Consider the following 24,476-nt stretch of genomic DNA (forward strand, 5'->3'; position numbering starts at 1 on the left):
CTAATTGCTTGCTGCACCTGCATGTTAGCTTTCAGTGACTCATGTACAAGGACACCCAAGTCCCTTTGAACCTCAACATTTCCCAATCTCTCACCATTTAAAAAATACTCTGCATTTCTGTTTTTCCTACCAAAGTGGATAACTTCACATTTTTCCACATTATATTCCATCTACCATGTTCTTGCCCACTCACTTAGCCTGTCCATATCCCCTTGAAGCCTCTTTGCATCTTCCTCACAACTCACATTCTCACCTAGTTTTGTGTCATCAACAAACTTGGAAATGTTACATTTGGTCCCTCATCCAAATCATTGATATAGATTGTGAATAGCTGGGGCCCAAGTGCTGATCCCTGTGGTACCCCACTAGTCACAGTCTGCCAACCTGGAAAAGACCTGTTTATTCCTACTCTCTGTTTTCTGTTAACTAATTCTCAATCCATGCCAGTATATTACCCCTAATTCCATGTGCTCTAACTTTGTTCACCAACCTCCTATGCGGGACCTTGTTGAAAGCCTTCTGAAAATCCAAATACACCACATCCACTAGTTCCCCCTCATCTATTCTATTCTAGTTACATCCTCAAAGAACTCCAATAGGTTTGTCAAACATGATTTCCCTTTCATAAATCCATGTTGACTCTGCCAAATCCTATTATTATCTTCTGTGTGCTGCTGACACAAGACACACCAGTTACAAACAGCATTCATGAGATGCTAATGGTCACTGGATTTGAAAGACACCTCTCTTTCAAAGGTAGCCTTTACCTTAGCTACTTCCTGAACAATGAAGCATGCCTATTCGCACAGCATAAGTAACTTTGGTCAGCCATTTTGAATTGAGTAAGCCTTACTACTTAAAACTATATTTTTCGAATGGGGGATATTTTGGTGCAATTGCTTAAGGCACTCAAATCAAATATTCCCCAAAGTACAGGGAGGGGATAGTAGATAGGACACATGTAGCCCTTCATTCTCCTCTTGGCATGTATACCACGAATGCATTGTAAGATTTACTACTCTGTTAATGTCCAGCTGGAGTGCAAATATTGTCGCTGCATCATGTAAGTGACAGCCAAATCGGTATACCATAACATCTATGTTTGCTAATTCCCAGTGAATGAAGGCTCCTTGAGAATCAAAACTACCCACTGCTTTCTTAGCTGATGATTCCTCTGCGCTAAATACAGCAGCTGAGAGGCCTCGCTAATAATAGAAAATATCACTGGCATTCTAAGACAGTGCTTCCATTGCTTGGACAGATAAGGTATCATCCTGCAGCAACAGCCTGTTAAAGACTCTCAACTCATCGTAACTTGCTGCATGCTCCAAAACATAGCCATCAAAAGAGGGATTCACCTGGAGGTACTGCAGCAGTTGTCCGCAGAACAGCTGCATGAGAAGGAGGCTCAGGAACCTAAAGAATCAGTGGAGATAGCCCAGTGAAGTTGCACATACAAATACAATTCAAGATTCAAGATACCTTTATGTGAGCAAAAGAATCCTTGCCTCTCGCTCCACACACCAACTTCCCTTTCCTCCCCAATAAATGACAATCACCATGAATCACTAAGTACCCCCCACTTCTCTCCCACAATCATCCTCCCTCTTCTCCACACTTTTTTTAACATAGCCTCTCAAAAAAAATTGCCGCACTCTGCAACTGCTATGAACCTGCTACCAAGGTGCATACCCTTCCTATGAGTTGTCCCCAACTATTCTGGTGCTTCTTTGCAGTGTAATCCTTGTCACTGGAGCCTGTGAGGTAGCTGGCAGCTAATAGTCATAGAGGCACCTGGGTTAAAGGTGGCTCTCGAGCTCTGTGAGCATGGACCTCATTTTCAGGTTGGCAAAATGTGGAGTGGAGTGCCAGGGATCAGTACTTGGACCTCAACTATTTACAATCTATATCAATGACTTGGATGAAGGGACCAAATGTATGGTTGCTAAATTTGCTGATGACACAAAGGTAGGTAGGAAAGTAAGTTGTGAGGAGGACATAAGGAGTCTGCAAAGGGATATAGACAGATTAAGTGAGTGGGCAAAAATTTGGCAGATGGGGTATAATGTGGGAAAATGTGAACTTGTCCAGTTTGGCAAGAGGAATAGAAAAGCAGTATATTATTTAAATGGAGAGAGATTGCAGAACTCTGAGGTACAGAGGGATCTAGGTGTCCTAGTACATGAATCACAAAAAGTTAGTATGCTTGTACAGCAAGTGATTAGGAAGGCAAATGGAATGTTGTCATTTATTGCAAGGGGAATGAAATATAAAAATAGAGCTGTTTTGCTACAGTTGTACAGGGCATTTGTGAGACCACATCTAGAATATTGTGTGCAGTTTTGGTCTCCTTATTTAAGAAAGGACATAATTGTTTTGGAGGCAGTTCAGAGAAGGTTCACTTGACTGATTCCTGGGATGAGGGGGTTATCTTATGAGGAAAGGTTGGACAAGTTGGGCCTGTTTACATTGGAGTTTAGAAGACTGAGAGGTGATCTTATTGAAACATATAAGATCCTGAGGGGACTAGAAGGGGTAGATGCTGAAGGGTTGTTGCCCCTTGTGGGAGAGACTAGAATTAGGGGCCGCTGTTTAAAAATAAGGGGTCTCCCATTTAAAACGGAGATGAGGAGACATTTTTTCTCTCAGAGGGTCATGAGTCTGTGGAATTCCCTTCCCCAGACTATGGTGGAGGCAGGGTCATTGAATATTTTTAAAGCTGAGTTAGATAGATTCCTGATTAACAAGGGAGTCAAAGGTTATAGTAGGTAGACGGGAAAGTAGGGTTGAGGTCACAATCAGATCAGCCATGATCTTATCAAATGGCAGAGCAGGCTCAAGGGGCCGAATGGCCTACTCCTGCTCTTAATTCGTATGTTCGCATAGACCTGCTGCTCTTCCACTGATGCAAGGACAACCTGCCCCAGCATATTTTTGGACATCTGTGCATTAATTGGAAAGGGGTTCAGATGTGTTGCCATCGGAAAGACATCACCCAGTGCCAGGTTTGGCCAGTACCTGTTCACAGCATCCATGTCACTACCTGCTGATCTATGAGTGAACAGACCCCATCGCAGCATGGAGGTCCTCCCCTCATTTGGCCAAGCTCATTGGCTCTCCTACCCAATCAGGAGGTGAGATTGCAACCCAAGGCCTGTATGGCACCAGTCTGAGCAGTCATAACAAATTATGTTGTGAGGGGCTGCACTGCAAATGGCCCTGGAGCTGCCACTCATCCCAAGATTCACTGCAAGCTTTCCATTCTTTTTTTTTTATTCGTTTATGGGATGTGGGCGTCATGGGGAGGCCGGCATTTATTGCCCATCCCTAATTGCCCTTGAGAAGGTGGTGGTGAGCCGCCTTCTTGAACCGCTGTAGTCCGTATGGTGAATGTTTCCCACAGTGCTGTTAGGAAGGGAGCTCCAGGATTTTGACCCAGCGACGATGAAGGAACGGCGATATATTTCCAAGTCGGGATGGTGTGTGACTTGGAGGGGAACGTGCAGGTGATGTTGTTCCTATGTACCCGCTGCTCTTGTCCTTCTAGGTGGTAGAGCTCGCGGGTTTGGGAGGTGCTGTCGAAGAAGCCTTGGCAAGTTGCTGCAGTGCATCTTGTGAATGGTACACACTGCAGCCACTGTGCGCCGGTGGTGAAGGAAGTGAATGTTTAGGGTGGTGAATGGGGTGCCAATCAAGTGGGCTGCTTTGTCCTGGATAGTGTCAAGCTTCTTGAGTGTTGTTGGAGCTGCACTCATCCAGACAAGTGGAGAGTATTCCATCACACTCCTGACTTGTGCCTTGTAGATGGTGGAAAGGTTTTGGGGAGTCAGGAGGTGAGTCACTCACCGCAGAATACCCAGCCTCTGACTTGCTCTTGTAGCCACAGTATTTATATGGCTGGTCCAGTGAAGTTTCTGGTCAATGGTGACCCCCAGGATGTTGATGGTGGGGGATTCGGCGATGGTAATGCCGTTGAATGTCAAGGGGAGGTGGTTAGACTCTCTCTTGTTGGAGATGGTCATTGCCTGGCACTTGTCTGGCACGAATGTTACTTGCCACTTATGAGCCCAAGCCTGGATGTTGTCCAGGTCTTGCTGCATGCGGGCTCGGACTGCTTCATTATCTGAGGGGTTGTTAATGGAACTGAACACTGTGCAATCATCAGCGAACATCCCCATTTCTGACCTTATGATGGAGGGAAGATCATTGATGAAGCAGCTGAAGATGGTTGGGCCTAGGACACTGCCTTGAGGAACTCCTGCAGCAATGTCCTGGGGCTGAGATGATTGGCCACCAACAACCACTACCATCTTCCTTGTTCCATCGTTGATGTTCGAGAAACCCATACATGGGTTGCGGAATCCTCCACACTTGCTTGCATTTGTTGAAAGTTCCTAGACAAATTCACAATGGTTGCAACAGCTGGGGATAGAGGAGACATCAACCTTGAGTGAGGTGTTTCCTCTTTCTCTCCAATATTTCCCCTGGATCCTGCTCAGCTGTGCTCTGAGGATCAGATAGTGTAGTCAATCTAACTATCTAAATCTCCTGGGGTGGATGGCTCTGTGTTGGTACTTGCCAGAGTAAGATGGAATGATGTGGTGCTAGGTGAGGTCTTGGGTGACTTTTGTTGTGAGGACCATGCTGTGCAACTTCTTTGGCTCAGTCTGTCTGGACAGAAAGAGAAAACTGCTCGGCAGTCATCCTCAGAACAACTTTTGTAAGTGTGGACTTTAATCATGGTATCTTGTGTTGTGTGAGTGCTTGTAGAAGTATCTAGGATAGAATGTAAAGGAATTATTGCACATATCCTGAGCTGGGGCCAGACTTCCTGTTTCTCCACCTTCTCAAGTTGTTGGTCCTGCTCCTCAAAGGAGGTCAAATCTCAGATGTCAGCTGAGCCTGCCCTCTAATTGCGAATATCTGTCTTCTACAATGTACTGTCTTCTCCTAAAAATGGAGACATAGATAAAGTGCCAATGTCTGCAGGGAATATGTTTTCCCCTGAATGTGAAGGTGGACTCCATTTGGTTTGCGATAGCAGAAAGATGCAGTATGCAGAGCAGGACGTGAAAGTGTGTTGTCTGTTGCATCCTTGTCAGAAAGACATGAGGCTGGGAAAGGAAGTTGATGGTTAGTAAAGTGTCATTCATTCTGAGCAGGTTGAGAGAAAGTGAAGGAATACATGGTCTGTAGCTAATAAGGTCAGGCGAGTGATAGTTGGAGTAGAGTACAAAGAAAAGGGAGCATTATCTCCACCTACTTTGGCCCACCTAGTGAATTTGTTGATTTCTTTTAGCAATGCTGCCACGTTCTCTGGACAGTGCTATTGGCATTAACTGTGTCTACCACCTCCTGCCAAGCTCTTCCACTGATATTTTGGCCATGACATGGGATAAAAAAAACTTACCTTCCGTGCTCCACTTCCTGCAGCCAGATCTCAACAGCAAACTCATCAAAGCAGGGAGTCTTCATCTTCTCTCAGTGCTTCCAGACGTGGTTCCATATCAAAAACCATAAGGAGCTGAAAATTTACTGGAGCGGGGGCGGGGGAGGGGAGGAGGAAAGGGAGTAAGTGCTGGGATGCCCGAAAGAGACCACGAATTGTAGAGGTACAATGACCATCGGAGTGATGAGGTGTTGGGTGTCAGGAACCCCTCCTGCTCATAACTGTCAAGTGCCGCTAGTGGCCGCATTTAAACATTTTTTTAAAAAAAAAGAAAGTTTCAGAAATGAACACTTCGAAACCTAAAGTTGCTAAGTGGTTCGCGTCGAAAGAACAAACAATTGCCTTGTTGGTGGTCCACAAACAAAGGTTCAACTTTCTAACCACAGAGGTGGGCTGACTTCCACACCTGTCTTTACACTGAACAAAGTGAACAAATAATCCTGTTTGAAAAAAAAAATGATTTTTTTTTTTGTTAACGGGTGTAAAAATGCAGGTGAGAAAAGTTTGTTGAAATTACCGATCTAGTTCTGGTTTTCGGTGGCATCTCTCTCTCTCTCTCTGGACCGACCGATGGCGATTTAACTGTAACTCAAAGAGCAGCAGCGCTGCACACGCGGAAGTTGAATTCCGTCACCTAGGTAACGGCAGCTTCCACCATCACCTGCACAAACAAACCCTTTCCAGTATAAAAGAAGAACAAAAATAATCACATTTTAAACATAAAGGATCAAATTACATTAATGCATTAAATTAAAAAGATCAGAGAAAAAGTTCATTCACGATTTAAAGCTGCGGCCCGCCGAGAATGTTTTCCCTTTGCCTGAAAGCCGGTGGTCAAGTAACCGGGGCAACGGGGTGGTCTCCAGCGATGCCTAGATGGATGAAAAAATACTGTTTCTTTAAATTAAAAAGAATTTTGCGGATCAACCAACGTGATTTCTTTTTTTTTTTTTGCAATTACTTAAGATGTTACTTATATCTTTAAAATTAAAAAAAAAATCGGTTTTTTTTTGTTACCGAGGGGTCTTGGGAGGCGCTCCCGTTGTTCCGACTTCCGGAGCCGGAAGCTGGAGTTGAGTCACTGTCTCTGCGTGAGATGGAGACTGGGTTCAGGCTGGTGTGAGAAATAATATGAGGTAATCGCACCGGGGGAAAGGAAATAGTCATCGTAGTCATAATAAATAGTGATCATCGGAGGTAATTTAAACAACAACAAAAAAAAAGGCCGCAGCGACGCTTCCAGTTCGTTCTTCAAAATGATGGAAGAAATTGATCGATTTCAAGTCCCCACAGCCCGGTCAGAAATACAACCGCTGGTAAGAAAGGGGATTAAAAACAACTTCTCTCTCTCTCATTATTTTATTGCTCAATAGTTTTATAAATTAGGCTCTTTGCAGTCGCTGTTCCGACTGGTTGGAGCTCGGGGGCCTGGTCTGGTGATTTTTTTTTTGGGATCCAATCGCGTTTTTTTTAAAAAAAAATAATGGTTTCCTCCTTTTTAAAAACGGCTTGGTCCGTAATATTTATCTCCCAGGATTGGTGCAACGCGCTAACTTCCTAGTTTCAACAAAAAGTGCGTATTTTAAGATACGTACATAAGTTTTAAATTATATGGTGACTGGTTGGGTCCTGAATTCATTGCCCCTTTTGCCACATCTCCCAGCTTCGGATCGGAGGGAGGCGAGGCGAGGCCAAACTTGAGAAAATTTTGAAGTGGTTTATCTCAAATGGCTTTTACGTTGCCCCTTTTTGCATCTAAGCGTAAAGAGATGATGCAGATAATTTTGTAGACGAAATGTATAATTTTAATGGGGTTATAATGTATGGACCGCTGCCTGTTTTATTTTAAAGTGAAATACAATAGATAATTAATATATTTAGACTTTATCTTCCACACCAGGTGTACTGTAACAGATGTCAACTAAAATTGAGAAAGCACTCTAGGTTTCTTGTACCTGACAATTATATTGTGGAACAATTTTATCTTGTTCTAATAGGATACTTGGTTTTTATGCATTTCATTCAAATAGAATAATGTCTTTTAAATCATTCTATAATCCACTTGAATGTCCTCATTCACACTATGTAATTATCTCTTGGGTACAAGTGCATTTCATTTAAACCTATGCTCTTGCAATTCATGATGCTATCTGAATCTTTAAATTGGGTTATAGCCTTGTAAGCCACACCTAGATACATATGGATTTTACATTGTTCAAGGACTGAAAAACTTGGTTTAATCTTGCTTATTTTCTGTGTAATTTATAGTTTTCCATGAAGTATTTTTGTTTTCATTGCCCTTGAATATTTGGAACTCCTTCTGGATTTTTTTATACAGATACTGTAAGGTATGTAAAGTAATACAAGTATAATTAAGATGAAAGCAAGTCGATTGATCATCATTATATAATAGTTTTTCCAGGACTTAAAATTGGGCTGAGATCAGCACATTCAAAAATTGACCAGAGAGAATTAATTTATGGCTGGCCTGTTGGCCCAGTAAATGAATTCTGATAACACATAACACATGCCAGCAAAAGACTTGTTCTGCAGAGTTTTCCCACACTATTTCCAACGAGCACTTGTTTGATGGTAAGACACATTTTGTATATTTTTAGTTTTTTTTGTGTTAGTGGGTCAGTCACCATTCTGTATAATGCTTCAAATATAGTTTAAAGCCCTCTTTTGATGAGAAATATATTTTGCACTGCATTGTCAATAAAAAAAGAACTAGCATTTCTACAGTGCGTCATCACATCCTCAGGATGTCACAAAGAACTTCACAGCCAGTGACTTACATTTTAAGTGTAATCACTGTTGTTTTGCAGGCAAACATGACAACTAGGTCCCACAAATAGCAAATGAGATAAATGACCAGTTAATCTGTTTTCTGCTTTGGTAGTATTACTTTGAGAGATAAATGTTGGTCATGTCACAAGGAGAACCTCCGGCTCTTTGAATGCTGCTATTGGATCTTTAGATCTGAACAGACAGATGGGGCTTTGGTTTAACATTTTGTTTGTGGCACGATATTTCTGACAATATAACACTCACTCAGTACTGCACTGAAGTGTCAGCTTAGATTATGTTTTCAAGCTCCAGAGTGGGGCTTGCATACATGAACCATCTGAGTTAGAGGTGAGAGTGCTACCAACTGAGCCAAACTAACATATTTAAAATACATCTGAGTACTTATAATGAAACAGTGATCAACTATTTTTTAAAAAGCTAATTTCAAAGGAGTCTATGGATATTACACAGAATAAGCTATTCTAGAAGAAAAGGGATCCATAATTTACTTAAAATAAAAATTTAGAGTGAACTGTTTGAAATTTAGTTTACGACTTCTGAATGGAAGTGTTTGTGTTAGTTTTTCAAAGTTCATTTTGCCTGGGAACACTTATAGTATCATACAGCACAGGAGGAGGCCATTCAGCCCATTGTGCCTGTGCTGGCTCTTTGAAAGATCTATCCAATTAGCCCTACTCACCTGCTCTTTCCCCATAGCCCTGTAAAAATTTTTCCTTCACTTTATTCACCTTTAATATTTTATAGAAACTACAGTACCAAATCACAAGCAGGTTATAGCGAAGCAATATAAATAATTGTCCTGCTGCCCCTAATCAGAGTGGTTACTAGCAGTAACAATTTTCCACCTAGCCATAGGAATAAATCTTCCACACTGTGAGTTCTTCTCACCTCCCTCAATTTCTCCATTTCATCCTAGGATACAGTTCCTCACCTGTTTATCCTCCATTAACTCACCATAAGACTATTTTGCATTCATGAGTCTAGAGTAGTGGCAGGCTATTTGACAGTGGAGACATCAACTGAGTCTGGTCATTTAGTCATCAATGTCCACTTGCATGCTTTCCAGCAAAAGTTACTGGCATTTACTGAATATCTCCTTACTGGTTGAGATCAGTTGCCATTTTCAACTGTTGCCCAAGCTAAGATGAGCCAACTCAGAACAGACTAGGGATGGAAACCGACTTCTTAGATTGTATGACTCAGCTGCATTTGTGGGCTTATGAACTGAGCTGTGGGGGGTGCGCGATGGTGGTGGTGGCGGCGGGGGAGTACTAGGTGTTTCTGGCAGCAGATAAATAGTGGGAACCTCACCATCTTCAGCACTAACAAAAATCAAGCACTTTTGTCTATGATGAATTATTTATTGATTTTTCTTGCTGGACCGTACACATGCCTACATTCGGGAACAGTTAGCTAATTTCTCCAGCTGTAGAAAATACACGTGACTGATATACCCATAAACCATTTCATAAGCATTAATATGCATCTGCAGGCTGTTCCTGTGGGGGGGAAAAATGGGGTTTAATATGTTAATGTTCAGAGCCTCAGCACCATTCTATCTAGCAATATTCTGGATAAGTGCCAATTTCCTGCAATCTCCAGTTGTTCAAGTGTTTGGAACGGACCTAGGATTAAGCCATTCCTTTCATTTACAATCGTGATGTGGGGCTGTTCTGCAATTCATGTTTATTTGGCAGCCGTATTTGTATGGGCAAAGTACATTTGGAATCTTATGAATATCTGAGCTTCCAGTGTATATATATATATATATATATATATATATAGTTAGGAAGTGCAGCATATATTCTTCCACAGAAGACAAGACGATCAAGTAGTGTCATATGATTTATTTCACTAAACTGGAGTACAGTCACAAGAATTCTCTATTCGATCCTTGGGTCTTGCTACATTTGCCTAGATGTTGAACAGGTAGAGGAATACTCTGGTTTATGGGGGATGCTTACAGAAGTGCCAGTGATGCTGAATTTGAGGAAAACATCTGGCACGGAAACTCCAAAATTAACAATCACCACTGGCAGGGGGGGGTCCCATACCAACACAACTATTATTACAGCTTTTCCCAAGATTAATTTGCTACGTGAGCAGTTTTACCGCCTTCTACTCGCAATCTGTCCCTGAGGGATGTATGCTACCAACTGACATGTAAATAATAAGTATGGCTAAAAATGTCCCTTTCCTGTCATTAAATCAATATTAGTTACAGTTTAACTTGTACAATCTCAATTATGGATACCATTTTGTGTCTCCAGGATCAGGTTTTCCAACTTGTAAGCTATTGCCAGAATGTACTATATTTCTTTAAGTTTGGGCTTTTAGCCTATTCAAGAATATATTTTACTGGAATTGTTTTTCATAATTTCAGTGAAACACTGACACTTCAGATTTGCAGCTGTTTCAGTTTCACAAAGCTCTTCCACCCCAAGGTGTGAGTTGTACTGTATTTGGTTCTTAGCACAATTTGTCCCTGTGTCTACAGTACATATAATAATGAAAAAACTTGACATTTCATCAATGGGCTGTGATTTCTACACTTTTTGTCTACCTTTTGATAACTTACAATTAGCATCTGAATTGGAATGCTGTACAAAAGTGTCTTGTTTAATTTTACTTAACAGTCATTTACCAAAAAAAAAACCTATCTGGAACAGTTTTTTTTGTTCTGCATCATACTCTCTCCCTTCCTCAACATATATCTGCACACCACATAACTATAGTAGCATAACATACACAGATTTTCTGAAAAGTCTGCCATAGCCACTCCACACCCCCTACTCGGTGAACTACATTTGAGAAAGGGACTGAATTCTTTTTTAAAACTTTACAGCAATATTTAAAATATTATTGAATAAAGATCGACTTGGATTTATATAACGCCTTTCATGAGCTCGGGACGTCCCAAAGTGCTTTACATTGAATGAAGTTCTTTTGAAGAGTAGCCACTGTTGTAATGCAAGGAACACAGCAAAGTCCCACAAACAGCAATGAGATAAATGATCAGATAATCTATTAGTGATGTTGGTTGAAGGATAAATATTTGCCAGGACACCAGGGAGAACTCTCTTGCTCTTCTTTGAAATAGTGGCATGGGATCTTTTATCCCCACCTGAGAGGGCTACAGTGATTTTACTGTTCTAGCTAGATTAATTGGTCCAAATGTTACAAGCAGTTGAGATGGATTATATTTCTTTGTGTAAGTAATACCAATCAATTCTCTCGCTCCTACTTCTTGAATATGGAGATTGAAGATATAGGTTTAAAGAGTGGGTCACATTTGTGGAATTATATTAATTTAACATACAAAAATATACTTTTATGTAGATGAAAAAATTATTAATTGACAATGTGTTATGGCAGTCATCACTGGGCCTCAACGACCCAAAGCACTTGCATTTGCTACAAGTGCAACATGCTCATTTCATAAGCAGCAAAAGTGTTCGGTTCATCGCTCCTGTTGACAACACTTACTTATTCATCAAGAACCCAAAATGTTCTAAAAGGGGCAATATGATTTTCCTTCTAAATAAACCAGCACTCTAGTCTTATTCCCTAGTTAGTAAGTATCAGTGTCGCACTTGGCCCTTGGATGGCTTCATTGCATTCAATGTGGTACCAAAAGTAATTTGCTTTTCCTGGTAGTAGTATATTCACAAGGCCCCTGTACTTCTGGAGACAAGTGGTTTCACATTCAATCTCTTCAGCGATCCATTTGTGAACATGAGCTTATTTACCATATTAATTTAAATACTGTAGCTGATTTTGAATTAACATCTTAAGCAACCTCCTTATTAGAAAATGGATGTTTATAATATATTAAAATCTTGCATCTGCAAATGTCTCCTGTCTACAAAACATGTGTAGCAAAGGTTGCTAGAGATCAAGCAGCAGTGAAAGCCCTGGCCAATATTCCCCTCTATAGCCCAGGGGCACTGAGGCCAAGCTACCACAAGATCAATAAAATCAGCACTCAGTCTGTATTTCTCTCTTAAAATATACCACCAATCAGCAGGTTACATAAAATTATTTAGAAATTGCAGCACAGAAAGCGGCCGTTGAGCCTAATCAGTCCATGCTGTTTTTTTTCCTCCACACGAACAGTAGTCCTAGTGAAGTACAACTGTGGTAATGAGCTGCAAACGACGAACCATCTGTTCCACTGACAACTTTTGTCTGAGTTCCGTAATGCTACTGACCTTGCCAAATACAACGATAATGCCAAGGCACGTGTAGCCTTATGGCAGGGAAGTGTGTGAAGATATGTATCAATGATAACCATATCCCTTTTCCTTAACCACCTATCTAACCTATTTTAAATGTTGGCATAGTTTCTGCTTCAGTCACTAAATGCAATCTGCAGCCTTCTTTGTAATAAAAAATTCTCTTGCTGTCTGTCCTAAATCTCCTGAGACTGTTGTATCTTTTTCCTTGTTCTAGATCCCTCAAATCACTGGTGACAATCTGTTTCTATCTACTTCATAATTTTAAACCTCTATCAATTTACCCCGTACTCTCCTGTCCTAATGAAAAGAGTCTGAATTTTTCAAGCCTTTCTTTGTATTTGTATTTCCTCCTACCAGGCAGCATTCTTGTGATTCTGTGCAGTATCCTCTCTATTGCCTGAACATCCTTCCTATAGTGCGTAGCTCACCTGCACACAGTACTCCCAACTGTGGTTTTGCTAAAGTTTATTATTGATTCACCATTAGATTTCGACCATTACATCCTATATCTCTTGCCGTAAAACCTAGTATTCCTTTAGCTTTTATTATGGTCTTGTCCATGTGAGGTGCTGCTTTTAATGTCTTGTAAACCTGAACTCCCAAATCCCTCTGCTTCTCCATCACCCAGCTTTTCCCAATTTTTTTTTACCAAAATATGCCACCTCACATTTGCTGACATTAAATTCCAATCTGCCACTTTTAACTGATCACGTACTATGCTTGGGTCAGTTGGCAGCGCTTTTGCCTTGAGGACTTGAGCATGTAATCTTAGCATATTCCAGTATGATACAGTGAAGTGCTACAATATTGAACATTTAATCGATCATTATGAGAACTTAATGTACACAACTCACTGGGCTATCATGGAGTTTTGTTCAAAGGGCTCTAAACTTAGCTTTTCAAAATGTTTTTAGTGGCTCCCAACCAGAACTGTTTGGTTACCAGATTGAAAATGTGATGGACCAAGTAAAGTACAATATACTGACTGGATAAGAAATTTTAAGTCATTGATAACCAGTATGGGAGCTGAATTGAGACCTGGATAATTTTCTGTGTTTTGTAGTGCTTAATTAGATTTTAACCAAATTCACTGTAGCCTTCTTGTATTAGCTGCTTCAGTAAATCAAGTAGACATGTGGGAAAACTGTTGTGCATTTTTCAAAGCACTGATTGCAAAGAGAAAATCATTTAAAAATGTCTTGAGTTGTATGATTTTGGTTAAAACCTCTTCAACATGCCTAATGTGTTTTACAAGTCAGTCAGCTGCTTTCATTTTTGGACTTTCTGCATTGTCAATTCAACATCCAATTTACAAGTACAGGTATATCTGAAGAAGTAATCAAACTCTCAACATCTTTGCAAAGCCTGTGTGAATCTGATGTTCATTAAAAGTTGTGACTGGTGTTTACTGAAATCATGCAAGAGATTCCCACTGTCTGAAATGCCTTTGCCAACATTTCTCCCTTTAACCAGTACAACCAAAAAACAAATTAACATCATATAGTTTGTTTGGCTCAGTTAGTAGCACTCTTGCCTCTAAGTCAGAAGCTATGGTTTTAAGCTGTAGTTTAAGACGTGATCTTATAATCTAGGCTGGCATACCAGTTTAGAACTGACAGGTGCGATGTTGTTGGTGATGCTACCTTCCTGATGAGATGTCAGAACAGAGAACCCATCTGCCTGATCTTATGGCTAAATATGTGTTAATAACCCATGGTTAATATTCTTCCTTCAACTAGCATTACCAAAACAGATTAACAGATGATTCATCTCATCTTTCATCTCAACCTCGACATCCTATTTGACCCTGAGCTTCCACCCCTTTATCCTCTACCATCACAAAGACTGCCTACTTCCACCTCTGTAATATCGCCCGTCTCTGCCCACGACTCACCTTATCTGTTGCTGAAATCCTCATCCATGCTTTTGTTACCTTCAGGCTCAACTATTCCAATGCTCTGCTGGCTGGCCTCCCACCTTCCACCCTCCATAAACTTGAGCTTGTGCAAAACTGCTGCTCATAGTCTAATCTGCACCAAGTCAAGTTCACCCATCACCCCTGTGTTTGCTGACCTACATTGGTTCCGGGTCCACTGAAGCCTCTATTTTAAAATTCTCATCCTTGTTTTCAAATCCCTCCAAGGCCTTGCTCCTCCCTATCTGTGACCTCCAGCCCTACAACCCTCCCAAGAGCTCTGCATTCCTCCAGCTCTGGCCTCTTGTGCATCCCCACTCCCTTCACCCCACCATTGGCAATGCGCTCTGGAATTCCCTCCAGAACCCCCTATGTTTTCTCTCCTTTTAAGATGCTCTTTAAAACCTACCTCTTTGGCCAAGCTTTTAGTCACCCATCCTAATATCTCCTTTTTTGGCTCGTGTTGATTTTTGTCTAATTATGCTCCTTGAAGTGTCTTTGGACTCTTTCTTGTGTTAAAGGAGCTGTATAAATGTAAGTTATTTAAATTGACAATGAAGCCACAGTTTTGTTATTTGTACTGAAGGTAACTGTTGTTACCTTCTTAACGCTGACCAAAATCACACTCTCATTTGCATTTCTGCAAATAATTGAGCAGAATGGTAAAACCAACTCAAGTTATCCCCGGTGTCCTGGCCAATATTTATCCCTCAACCAATACCACTAAAGCGGATTACCTGGTCGTCATCTCATTGCTGTTTGTAAAACCTTGTGTACAAATTGGCTGTTGTTTCCTACGCTACTAGAGTGACTACACTTCAAAAGTACTTAAATTAATTAGCTATAAAGTGTTTTTGGGATGTCCTGAGGTTGTTAAAGGCACTATATCAATGCAAGTTTTTCTTTCTTTCTAATGGAATGTTGTCCCTTATCTCAAGGGGGCTGGTCTACAAAGGGGAGAAAGTTATGCTTCAGTTGTATAGAGCCTTGGTCAGATCCCATGTGTAGTGCTGTGTTCAGTTTTGTACACCGCATCTCAAAGGATATATTGGCCTTGGAGGGGGTGCAGCGCAGATTCACCAGAATAATACTGGTGCTTTGTGGATTACATTATGGGGACAGGTTGTATTAACTTGGCTTGTATTCCTTTGAGTATAGAAGATTGAGGGGTGATCCAATTAGGATGTTTAAAATGTTAAAAGGATTTGTTAGGGTAAATATGGAGAAACTACTTCCTCTGGTGGGGGAATCAAGAACAAGGAGACATGATCTTAAAATTAGAGTTAGGCGATTCAAGACAAAACCAGGAAGCACTTCTTCACACAAAGGGTAATAGAAATCTGGAACTCTCTGCCCCAAAATCGGATGCTGAGACAAAGAGGCTTTTAAAGACTAAGGTGGATAGGCTTCTGTAAGGTAAGGGTTTCAAGGGATATGGAGCAAAGACGGGTAAATGGAGTTGAAGTGCAGATCAGCCATGATCTAACTGAATGGCAGAGCAGACTTAAGGGGCTGAATGGCCTACTCCTGTCCCTATGTGCTTAAAACAAATCAGTCTGGTAAAGTGCTTATGTGAGCATTATGCTAATTCAGTTAAAGTTACTAAGCTTCAAAATTAGCTTGCTGTATGCAGGCCAAATAAGCAGGGCTGTTGAATCATTTGTTCTTGTTACAATTTTTCAAAATATTGCTTAACATACTTTTAGAAGGTGTGGTGTAATAATAATCCACCTTGTCATTCCAAACAGGATCCCACGGCCACCTCCATCTCTGAAGGCGAGTGTGACACCCGGGAGGGTGAGACTGTGGCAATGAATTACAAGCCATCCCCACTGCAGATGAAAATAGGTGAGGTATAACATCTGAATACAATATCTTTTTTCAATACTCTACTTCTATCATGAGCAAATCATTGGTTTCTTTCATGTCAACGTTCAAGACTGAGCTCCCTATTTTTAATATGATTACACTACAGTTGAACTGAGCATACTTTTAATCCTCTTGCTAGTATATTTGTTGTGGCACAGTTTTGCTGCAGTTTCATTCCTACAGGCACAGTACACACATTTATTCTGTAAAATGTCTCCAAATTTAGTTCACACAATAGAAAAGGGAAATCCCAGCTCTGAGGTAGTTCTATGTTGTTGTGCAGGAATTTAAAGAACTTCCTATTATTCTGCTTTCCTCTCTATCAGAATGCTAAAATATAAAATGAATGAAATTATATATTTAAAAAGTGCACAATATCTAGTTCAGCAATTTTGATACTACAAGAAATCTGTGGTACAAACATTGGAGAGTTCTGCTGATACAGGCAAAGTATTTACAGTGCTGTATCTATATTGGTGTGTTATGGCAGATGGTACTTTTTTTATATGGTTTCTGTGTTGAAATTTGCTGTGACTATTATAGCAATCCGTGGACACTGTGTCAGGATACTCTTGCCCAGTGAAGCATAATTGATGGTGGTGCTGAGCACATATCAACAGAAGTTGATATGTGCTCAGCAAATCTCTGACAATTCAAGTGATAGAGCATGTTCCTTCTGTTTAACTGGTTAGATTGATCTCTTAAGTCTTGATAATATTTGAATTGAATTTATCACTTTTTATAAAGTGCACTGTTGATTTTCCTAATGCTATCTTTTGGTAGCTACAAAACATTTGATCCATTAAGGTTATGGAGGAGGAATAGGGAAACTGAAGTGTTGAACGTCACTAAAGGCAGTAACTCGGGTGGTGCTGCATTTGGCATCAAAAACGTGTAGAACTGCCTAATAAAGGTGGATCACATGATGTGGAAAATATGTTCACTGATTCCTGAAGACTCACGGGACCAGAGGTTAAGTGGTTTATACACTCCAATATCACAATTTGGAAGATAGTAATTTTATGTATGTGGCACAAAATTGTTTTACAGTCAATACTGTATCTGATTTCAAGTTATGGGATATCATCAGTATTACTTAAGAGGCTTTAAAAATAACACTTCATGTCAGACCACAAATGTGGTATTATTTTGCATTGGCTTTCAGTGATCTGTTCATCTTTTCCGATCCTTTTTTGGTCTGCGACTAGTTATTGTGGCCTTAGATTATATCTTTTTGAAGAAATGGTAATCTTAAAGCTAATGTTTTTTCTCCCTCTAGTGTGCCAGGGCTGACTTTAATTGGTGTGAACGCACTGAGCAAACTACAGCTAAGTGTTTCTCTTCACAAGCAACTTGATCTAATTTCATAGGTTTTCCTTAAAAGAAATCTGCTAAACTCACTTTCTTTTATCATTTCATCTGATCTGGGACCAGCTGGGTTAGTTCCATATAGAAGCAACTCTTAAGAAAAAAATATTTGTTTCTTAAATAGAATGCAAAGGGATGGAGATATCATGTGCCTCATAAGAATTCCAGAAAGTATACTGATCCTTTAAAAGAGCACGCTACTACATGTGTTCTAGTTGAATGCTCACATTCAACCATTCTGGCAATCGTCTGTGAGACCATTGAAATCATGATGGGTCTCATAATCTCCACTGTCCCGAGCCTGCATTTGCTGGACCTGTCCACAGGAAAATGAGTCAATCAAGCACAACTTCAGCTGTTTATTCTAATTAAGGCAGTCTATTCAGCATCTTATTATATGGCTACCATTATAATATACTGTATAAAAATGCCCTCGTTTATTGTACTTTGTTTGGATAGGAATGCAGGTTAGCAGTTTGAGTTTTCGGCCAACCATGTGTGATTTCAGCACTGATGCTGGATATTCTTGACCGACCATCTTCTCCACACTGGTGATGTACTGGTTGTTGTTTTTATGCCTTCGCACTCTTCCCTTGGAGAATAGTGTGAAATAGTGGAAGGATTTGCAGACTGATTAATAGTATGACAGGCTATCTTGATACCAGCCGATAGGGTGGTTAGTTCTATATGGTGGCACAGTTTTATGGATTCCCACAACCCATATGATGAGTGGGGACCACCCATACTCACCAGATGCGAGGTACAGAAAGAGAAAAAAAGGGGTGGGAAGATTAGATTGAGAGAGGAAAAAAGAGACAAAGGAAAGTTAGAAAAACATTAAATTATAAAATTTTAAATACCTCCTAATAATTTATCACCTGCAGGAATGAGACTCCACAATTTGTTGTTCCCTTTCTGGGCCAGAGAGGTTGAGTGGCCTTGCATGAACATAAATCCCTCTTGTAACAGGGTTCTTATGCTATTTAGTACCAGCCCTAACTTTCTGCAGCGAGCTTAATTCATTTTAACAGTGCAAATACAGCAATTTCTTGAAACTCGTGGGGAGGTTGATGGCTAGCACCCATTTTTGCAAAGCTGACTGCGGAACGGTACAAATCGTTCAGCAATTTGTGGCGATTCGCAACTCATGCGGTATCTCTTCCTCGCTACAAATTGCTGGATTATTTTCCCAGCAAATTCTAGGCTATCATTGAGAAATTTGATTCACTCACTATCATTCTTTAAGATCCAGCACAAGGTTTGCACAGCTGTGTACTAACAGCAAAAAGTTATCACTATAGTTTTTTTTAATAAAAGGAACAGTTGCAGAGAGTTGTAATCCTATTACTTCACTTGTTTAATTGGATCCCACAATTTTATATACTGCTCAAATGTACAATGACTACAGTAATGTCCTCTTACAAAAGCATCAGTAATTAAATTTGTAATACTAAGTGTCCATGCTGAACTGCATGCCTACATGGAAGTGTTTCACTGATGCAAAAATTCCTCAATGGCGAAGTAAGTAAATGCAGTACCTAGTGTAGCAATAAGCCATATGTGTGGCATTATCCAACTGCATTGAGTTAGCCAATCTCAGGAGAGGTGACAAAAGAAGTGCTATAATTGGTCTCAGTGAAACTGAGCTTGGGAAAGGTAAATTGGCCAGCATTCCATCTCCTGATTGGTATCCATTAATCCCTGCTGGAAAATGCACATGAGCTCATGTCTGGTGAACACAGGATCAGGCTCTGCTGTGATGACCCTCCATCCCATAATGTCAAACATAGTAGTTTTGTTAATCAAAAGTAATTATTTAATATAATCCATACGAGCATGCATGAAGCAAAATCAAACGACATATGACCTCACTCTACCCGTTATACGCTTAGTAATTCGCAACATTATAATTTAATGATTTAACAATTCGCACCCATCAGGCAAATCATTAATATATGTAACCTTAAACCAATGATTTGGTGATCAGCTCTTCGACACTTGAGGTCCGCCTTTTGCGCGATGTTCAACTGCAGCTTTGATCCTTTTGACTGCAGCGTGGTAGAGACTTTTTTCACCATGAGGTCTTTTTATATAGTTTTGGACCAATGAGACCTAAGATTGGGGGAGTATCATCTTTTTGTATAATTACTTCCCTAGGCCTCGATCATTAATATACCTCATAATTGACAGTTTAGACTTTGACCATTAGTATACCCCAATGATTGACAGCCAAGTCAATCAAAACTAGGTGCAATGATCTCCTGTGACTGGAATGTGGAGGTCCTTATCTCTGTGCCTCAGACAATTTGGTCTCCGATTCTTAACTGTCAATGGTTTCAAATCTCTTATGACGTTATGTATCCTGTTTCGTGTGGCCCCTTTCATTTCCTCCTCTTATACCATTTGCTTTTATGGTATATCATATGCTGGATGCAACACTATTTGATGTTTTATAATTCCCAGCTCTTTGAACAGATGGGGATGAGAGGCTTCATGCCTTTTCGCACCATATTGATAATCCTTATTGTTTTTCCTGAGCCGTAACTTTGTAAGCCTTTTGATAGATACCCTTGTAGCAACATTACCCCCTGCTGTGTTAAGCTTGTTTCCAAAACCCTTTAAGCTCAATATTATCAATCTAGCTTATTTATTTAATAATCTATATGTGCCTAGTCGCACAGTACAATATCTTTGGTCCTGAAGCATCCTCTCCAATGTTATCAGCGTCATTGAGGGGAAAAGACAGAATTTGTGAGTTTAAACCAATTCTGTCTGCATTACTGTGTTTGCAGTTTTTCAAATGTCTTTGTTTAAAAGGGGCACAGTTAACTCTTTCCTTCAAATGTCTTCTGTTCAAGGGGTTTTTAACCTCACATATTTTTACCCCTTTCCATCTGTACTCAGCATGAAATGCAAGGGAAGAACTGGTTACAGTAAGTTTTTTTTTGTTGGAGGTTGGGAGGTTAATTATAAGAAGATTCATTGGTCAGAGACAAGCAGACTCTGGTTTGGGGAAGAAATAAGAGAAGAATCAAATGTTACCTTCTCAAATTTATATCTTCCAGCACACATGTGCAGACACTGTGAAAGCCCCAACTCAATGTGTTATTGGAAATTTAAAAAAAATCTATTTTCTCAACCTCTAAATATTTTGGGCTCAAACTAAGAAGAGTTTATTTTCAGTCTTGCAGGCAGTGAATCATCTAATCCAAGTGGCCACCCATACATGATTCATTAAACTGGTCCTGAAATCTGAATCTGTGCAAGAATCCATTTTGTTTTATTTCTCCAAGCCCTTTCATAAGGCAGTACTAATGTTGAAGTGGTATTGGGCACTGTAGTTAGTTGTTTTCAACTGGGAAGTTGCAGACGATTGAGACTTGCTTATGACTAATTTGGCATGTTCAGAACTGACGATATCACATGATGCAGTATGTGCAAGCAGCAAAGTGTATCTTTGGGAGCTAGTTATCTGGTCTTAAAACATAGCTTAGGATAATTTAAAAAAACACATTTTAAAAGTTTTATTCTTTGTGCTGTGATGGTAGAATGAAAAAACAAACTAGTCTAGAAGCAAAGCATTAAGAATTCAGATCATAGAGCCAGGAAAAGATATATAAATCTAAAAATACTCATTAAACATTTGTTTATAAACTGCTTTCTGGTTTGTCTCTTGCTGTTCTTTTTCTCTTTCTCCCTTCTCCAAGTATACTTGTATATTTAAATAGTAGCTGCTTCAATACTTCATTTTACATGGGGCAATATTACATTAAGGGTACGGTAGCATAGTTGTTGTGTTACTGGACTAGTAATCCAGAGGCCTGGACTAATATTCTGGAGATATGAGTTCAAATCTCACCACGGCAGCTGGGGAATTTAAATTCAATTAATTAAATAAAAAATCTGGAATTAAAAAAAACTAGTATCAGTAATGGTGGCCATGAAACTACTGGATTGTTGTAAAAACCCATCTGGTTCACTAATGTCCTTTTAGGGAAGGAAACCTGCTGTCCTTACCCGGTCTGGCCTATATGCGACTCCAGACCCACAGCAATATGGTTGATTCTTAATCGCCCTCTGAAATAGCCTAGCAAGCCACTCAGTTGTTCAAGAACTCACCACCACCTTCTCGAGGGCAATTAGGGATGGGCAATAAATGCTGGCCCTGCCAGCGACGCCCACATCTCATGAATGAATTTTAAAAAAAAATAGGGTGGATAAATTGCTGAGGTGAGTGTGTGCAAGTGAAGGGGGGGTGGGGTATGGGACTTGAGTTGTCAGTTTGGAAAGGTAGCTGTACATTCAACAGGAGCCAGAGATAATAGGGAAACAAAATCTGCAGAGTACAATATCACTTTGAAGGATCAGCTCTTGTGTCTAGTTTTTAAATATTATCTGAATTCCCAGTTATTTTCTGTGCTGGAAGAAAGCGGACATATCCATTCCTGAGGCTCTGGCTACTATGATGGCACTTGTATGATGTAGGTTGTTTGTGGAAGTTGCAGCCATTTTAAAAGAAAAAATTTACATGGGTTATTAGAGCCGGTTCCCAGTAAGTGAAATAATTCATGATTTAAATTACATCGAATTTTATAGCACAGAAACAGGCCATTCGGCCCAACAGGTCTATGCCAGTGTTTATGCTCAACATGGTCCTCCTCCCACGTTACTTCATCTCATCTCACCCTATCAACATATCCTTCTGTTCCTTTCTCCTTCACGTACTTACCTAGCTTCCCCTAAAATGCATCTATGAATATAGAATAATGAATAGCTTTGAATTATTCAAGTATTCAGATGTTACAAACTAGAAGCTCAAGTGGTCTATAAGCACCATCTGTATCCTCAGACTATATTATGCCCTTTAAATCATGTGTAATGTCTTAATGTATACAGCCTGTTTTAAATGGAATTTGAGTTTTGGGAAGGAGTGGTTTGTTATTGCCATTGTGTGATGATGTAGTCTAGGAACACTGTCATAGTTCAGGATACAAAGGCCAGCACTTGAAGCTGATGAAGCTCCCATTCTGAGATAAATAGCATGGTAGTATACTGGACTAGTAATCCAGAGGCCCAGACTAATAATCCAGGGAATGAGGGTTCAAATCCCACCAAAGCAGTTTGAGAATTTGAATTCAGTTTAAAAAGTCTAGAAATAAAAAGCTGGTGTCAGTAAAAGTGACCATGATGCTGGTCATTGTAAAACCTCAACTAATGTCCTTTTAGGGAAGGAAACCTACTGTTCTTATCTGGTCTGTCCTATATGACTCCAGTCCTACACCAACAGAGTTGACTCTTAACTGCCATCTGGATGGCTTGGTATCTACTACTATAACAATTTGCATTTATATAGCGCCTTTAACGTAGTAAAAAGTCCCAAGACGCTTTACAGAAGTGTTATCAAACAAAATTAGACTCCGAGCCACATAGAGATATTAGGGCAGGTGACCAAAAGCTTGGCTGAAGAGGTAGGTTTTAAGGAACGTCTTAAAAGATAGAGAGGTAGAGAGGTTTAGGGAGGGAATTCCAGAGCTTAGGACCTAGGCAGCTGAAGGTGGAGAAATTAAAATCAGGGATGCGCAAGAGGCCAGAATTGGAGGAGCGCGGTGATCTCTGAGGAGGTTAGAGATGGGGAGGGATGAGGTTATGGAGGGATTTGAAAATGAGGATGAGAACTTTAAAATTGAGGCGTTGCCGAACCGGGAGCCAATGTACATCAGTAAGCATGGGTGATGGGTGAACGGGACTTGGTGTGAGTTAGGATATGGACAGCAGAGTATTGGATGAGTTCAAGTTTATCTAGTATTGTGAAAGCACCATCACTACATGGACAAAAAAATTTTTTTGCTTCTTTTCCAGATGTGGGTGATGCTGGCAAGGCCACAATTACCCTTGGTTATTTTTACAATTGAGTGGCTTACTAAGTCACTTCAGAGGGCATTGAGTCAATTAATGTGGGACTCGGATCATATCTAGACCAGACCAGTTGAGGTTGGTAAATTCTCTTCACTTACCTGAGGGACAATAGTGAACCAGTTGGGTTTTTATGACTGCTTTTGTAACCATTTGTTTTTCTAGTGCCACCCTGCAAATTACCGGATTTACTGAATTCAATTTTACTATTGCCATGGTGGGATTTGAACTCGGAACCTCTAGGTTGCTAGTTTAGTATCACAACACAATGCTAATGTACCTTATATTCTGTGCATAGAAATGAACAAACTACCATCAAAGGGCAAGCAAAGAGATATCCCACAGCAGAAAACTTGAGTTTTACTGTCATTACTTTGTAATTCTAAATCATTTAGTGGGATTTGTGGGTCTAGGGACTTAGCAGGATGAAGGTGATCATTTAGCCACAGTCCACCCAAGCAGTTCACCCAGCAACCATCTGATAACCATTAACTTGATTACACAAATCAGGGAATCTCACAAGGTATATTTGAGCACTGGCAGGGTGAATTACTTGTACAAGATACTGCCATTTAGTCTGACACTAGTCCCTGGTGCCTTCAAGTACTAGTTGATGGTGGTGACCTCTGATGCAAGAATGATCCAATGTAGACCTGTACTTGGATGAATGACTGACTAATTGGTCTAAATGAGTTTGGCTGCATCATTAAAGTGGTTCAACACTCCTGCATTCCAAAACTGGAGAAAGTTGCTCGCACAGGAGCTGCCGCTTTTGTGAGCCTTATTTCAGGTATGCGATAGACAAGCCAATTAAGGCAGTGCTCAGCTGTGAGAACAGGCTTCAGATTGAGGAGTGTACATATTACAGAGAGGGAGGTGCTGGAAGTCTTAACGCGCATCAAGGTAGATAAAT

At 40.3% G+C, this 24,476-nt stretch overlaps 2 protein-coding genes across 3 annotated transcripts in view; one reads left to right on the forward strand and one right to left on the reverse strand.

The window, feature by feature from the left end:
* Window positions 1-6,026, reverse strand: part of dnai1.2 (dynein, axonemal, intermediate chain 1, paralog 2) — a 240,567-nt gene extending 234,541 nt beyond the window's left edge. Inside the window, exon 1 of the mRNA XM_067991157.1 lies at window positions 5,967-6,026. Coding sequence (XP_067847258.1) covers window positions 5,967-5,993 — 27 coding nt within the window. The 5' untranslated portion in view covers window positions 5,994-6,026. The remainder of the gene's footprint in view (window positions 1-5,966) is intronic.
* Window positions 6,027-6,515: 489 nt separating this feature from the next.
* Window positions 6,516-24,476, forward strand: part of fam219aa (family with sequence similarity 219 member Aa) — a 71,337-nt gene continuing 53,376 nt past the window's right edge. For both annotated transcript variants that reach the window (XM_067984451.1, XM_067984459.1), the window contains exons 1-2: window positions 6,516-6,765; window positions 16,162-16,261. In XM_067984451.1, coding sequence (XP_067840552.1) covers window positions 6,706-6,765; window positions 16,162-16,261 — 160 coding nt within the window. In that variant the 5' untranslated portion in view covers window positions 6,516-6,705. The remainder of the gene's footprint in view (window positions 6,766-16,161; window positions 16,262-24,476) is intronic.

The sequence above is a fragment of the Heptranchias perlo genome, chromosome 1 (genome assembly GCF_035084215.1).
Source record: "Heptranchias perlo isolate sHepPer1 chromosome 1, sHepPer1.hap1, whole genome shotgun sequence".
Taxonomy (NCBI): Eukaryota; Metazoa; Chordata; class Chondrichthyes; order Hexanchiformes; family Hexanchidae; genus Heptranchias; species Heptranchias perlo.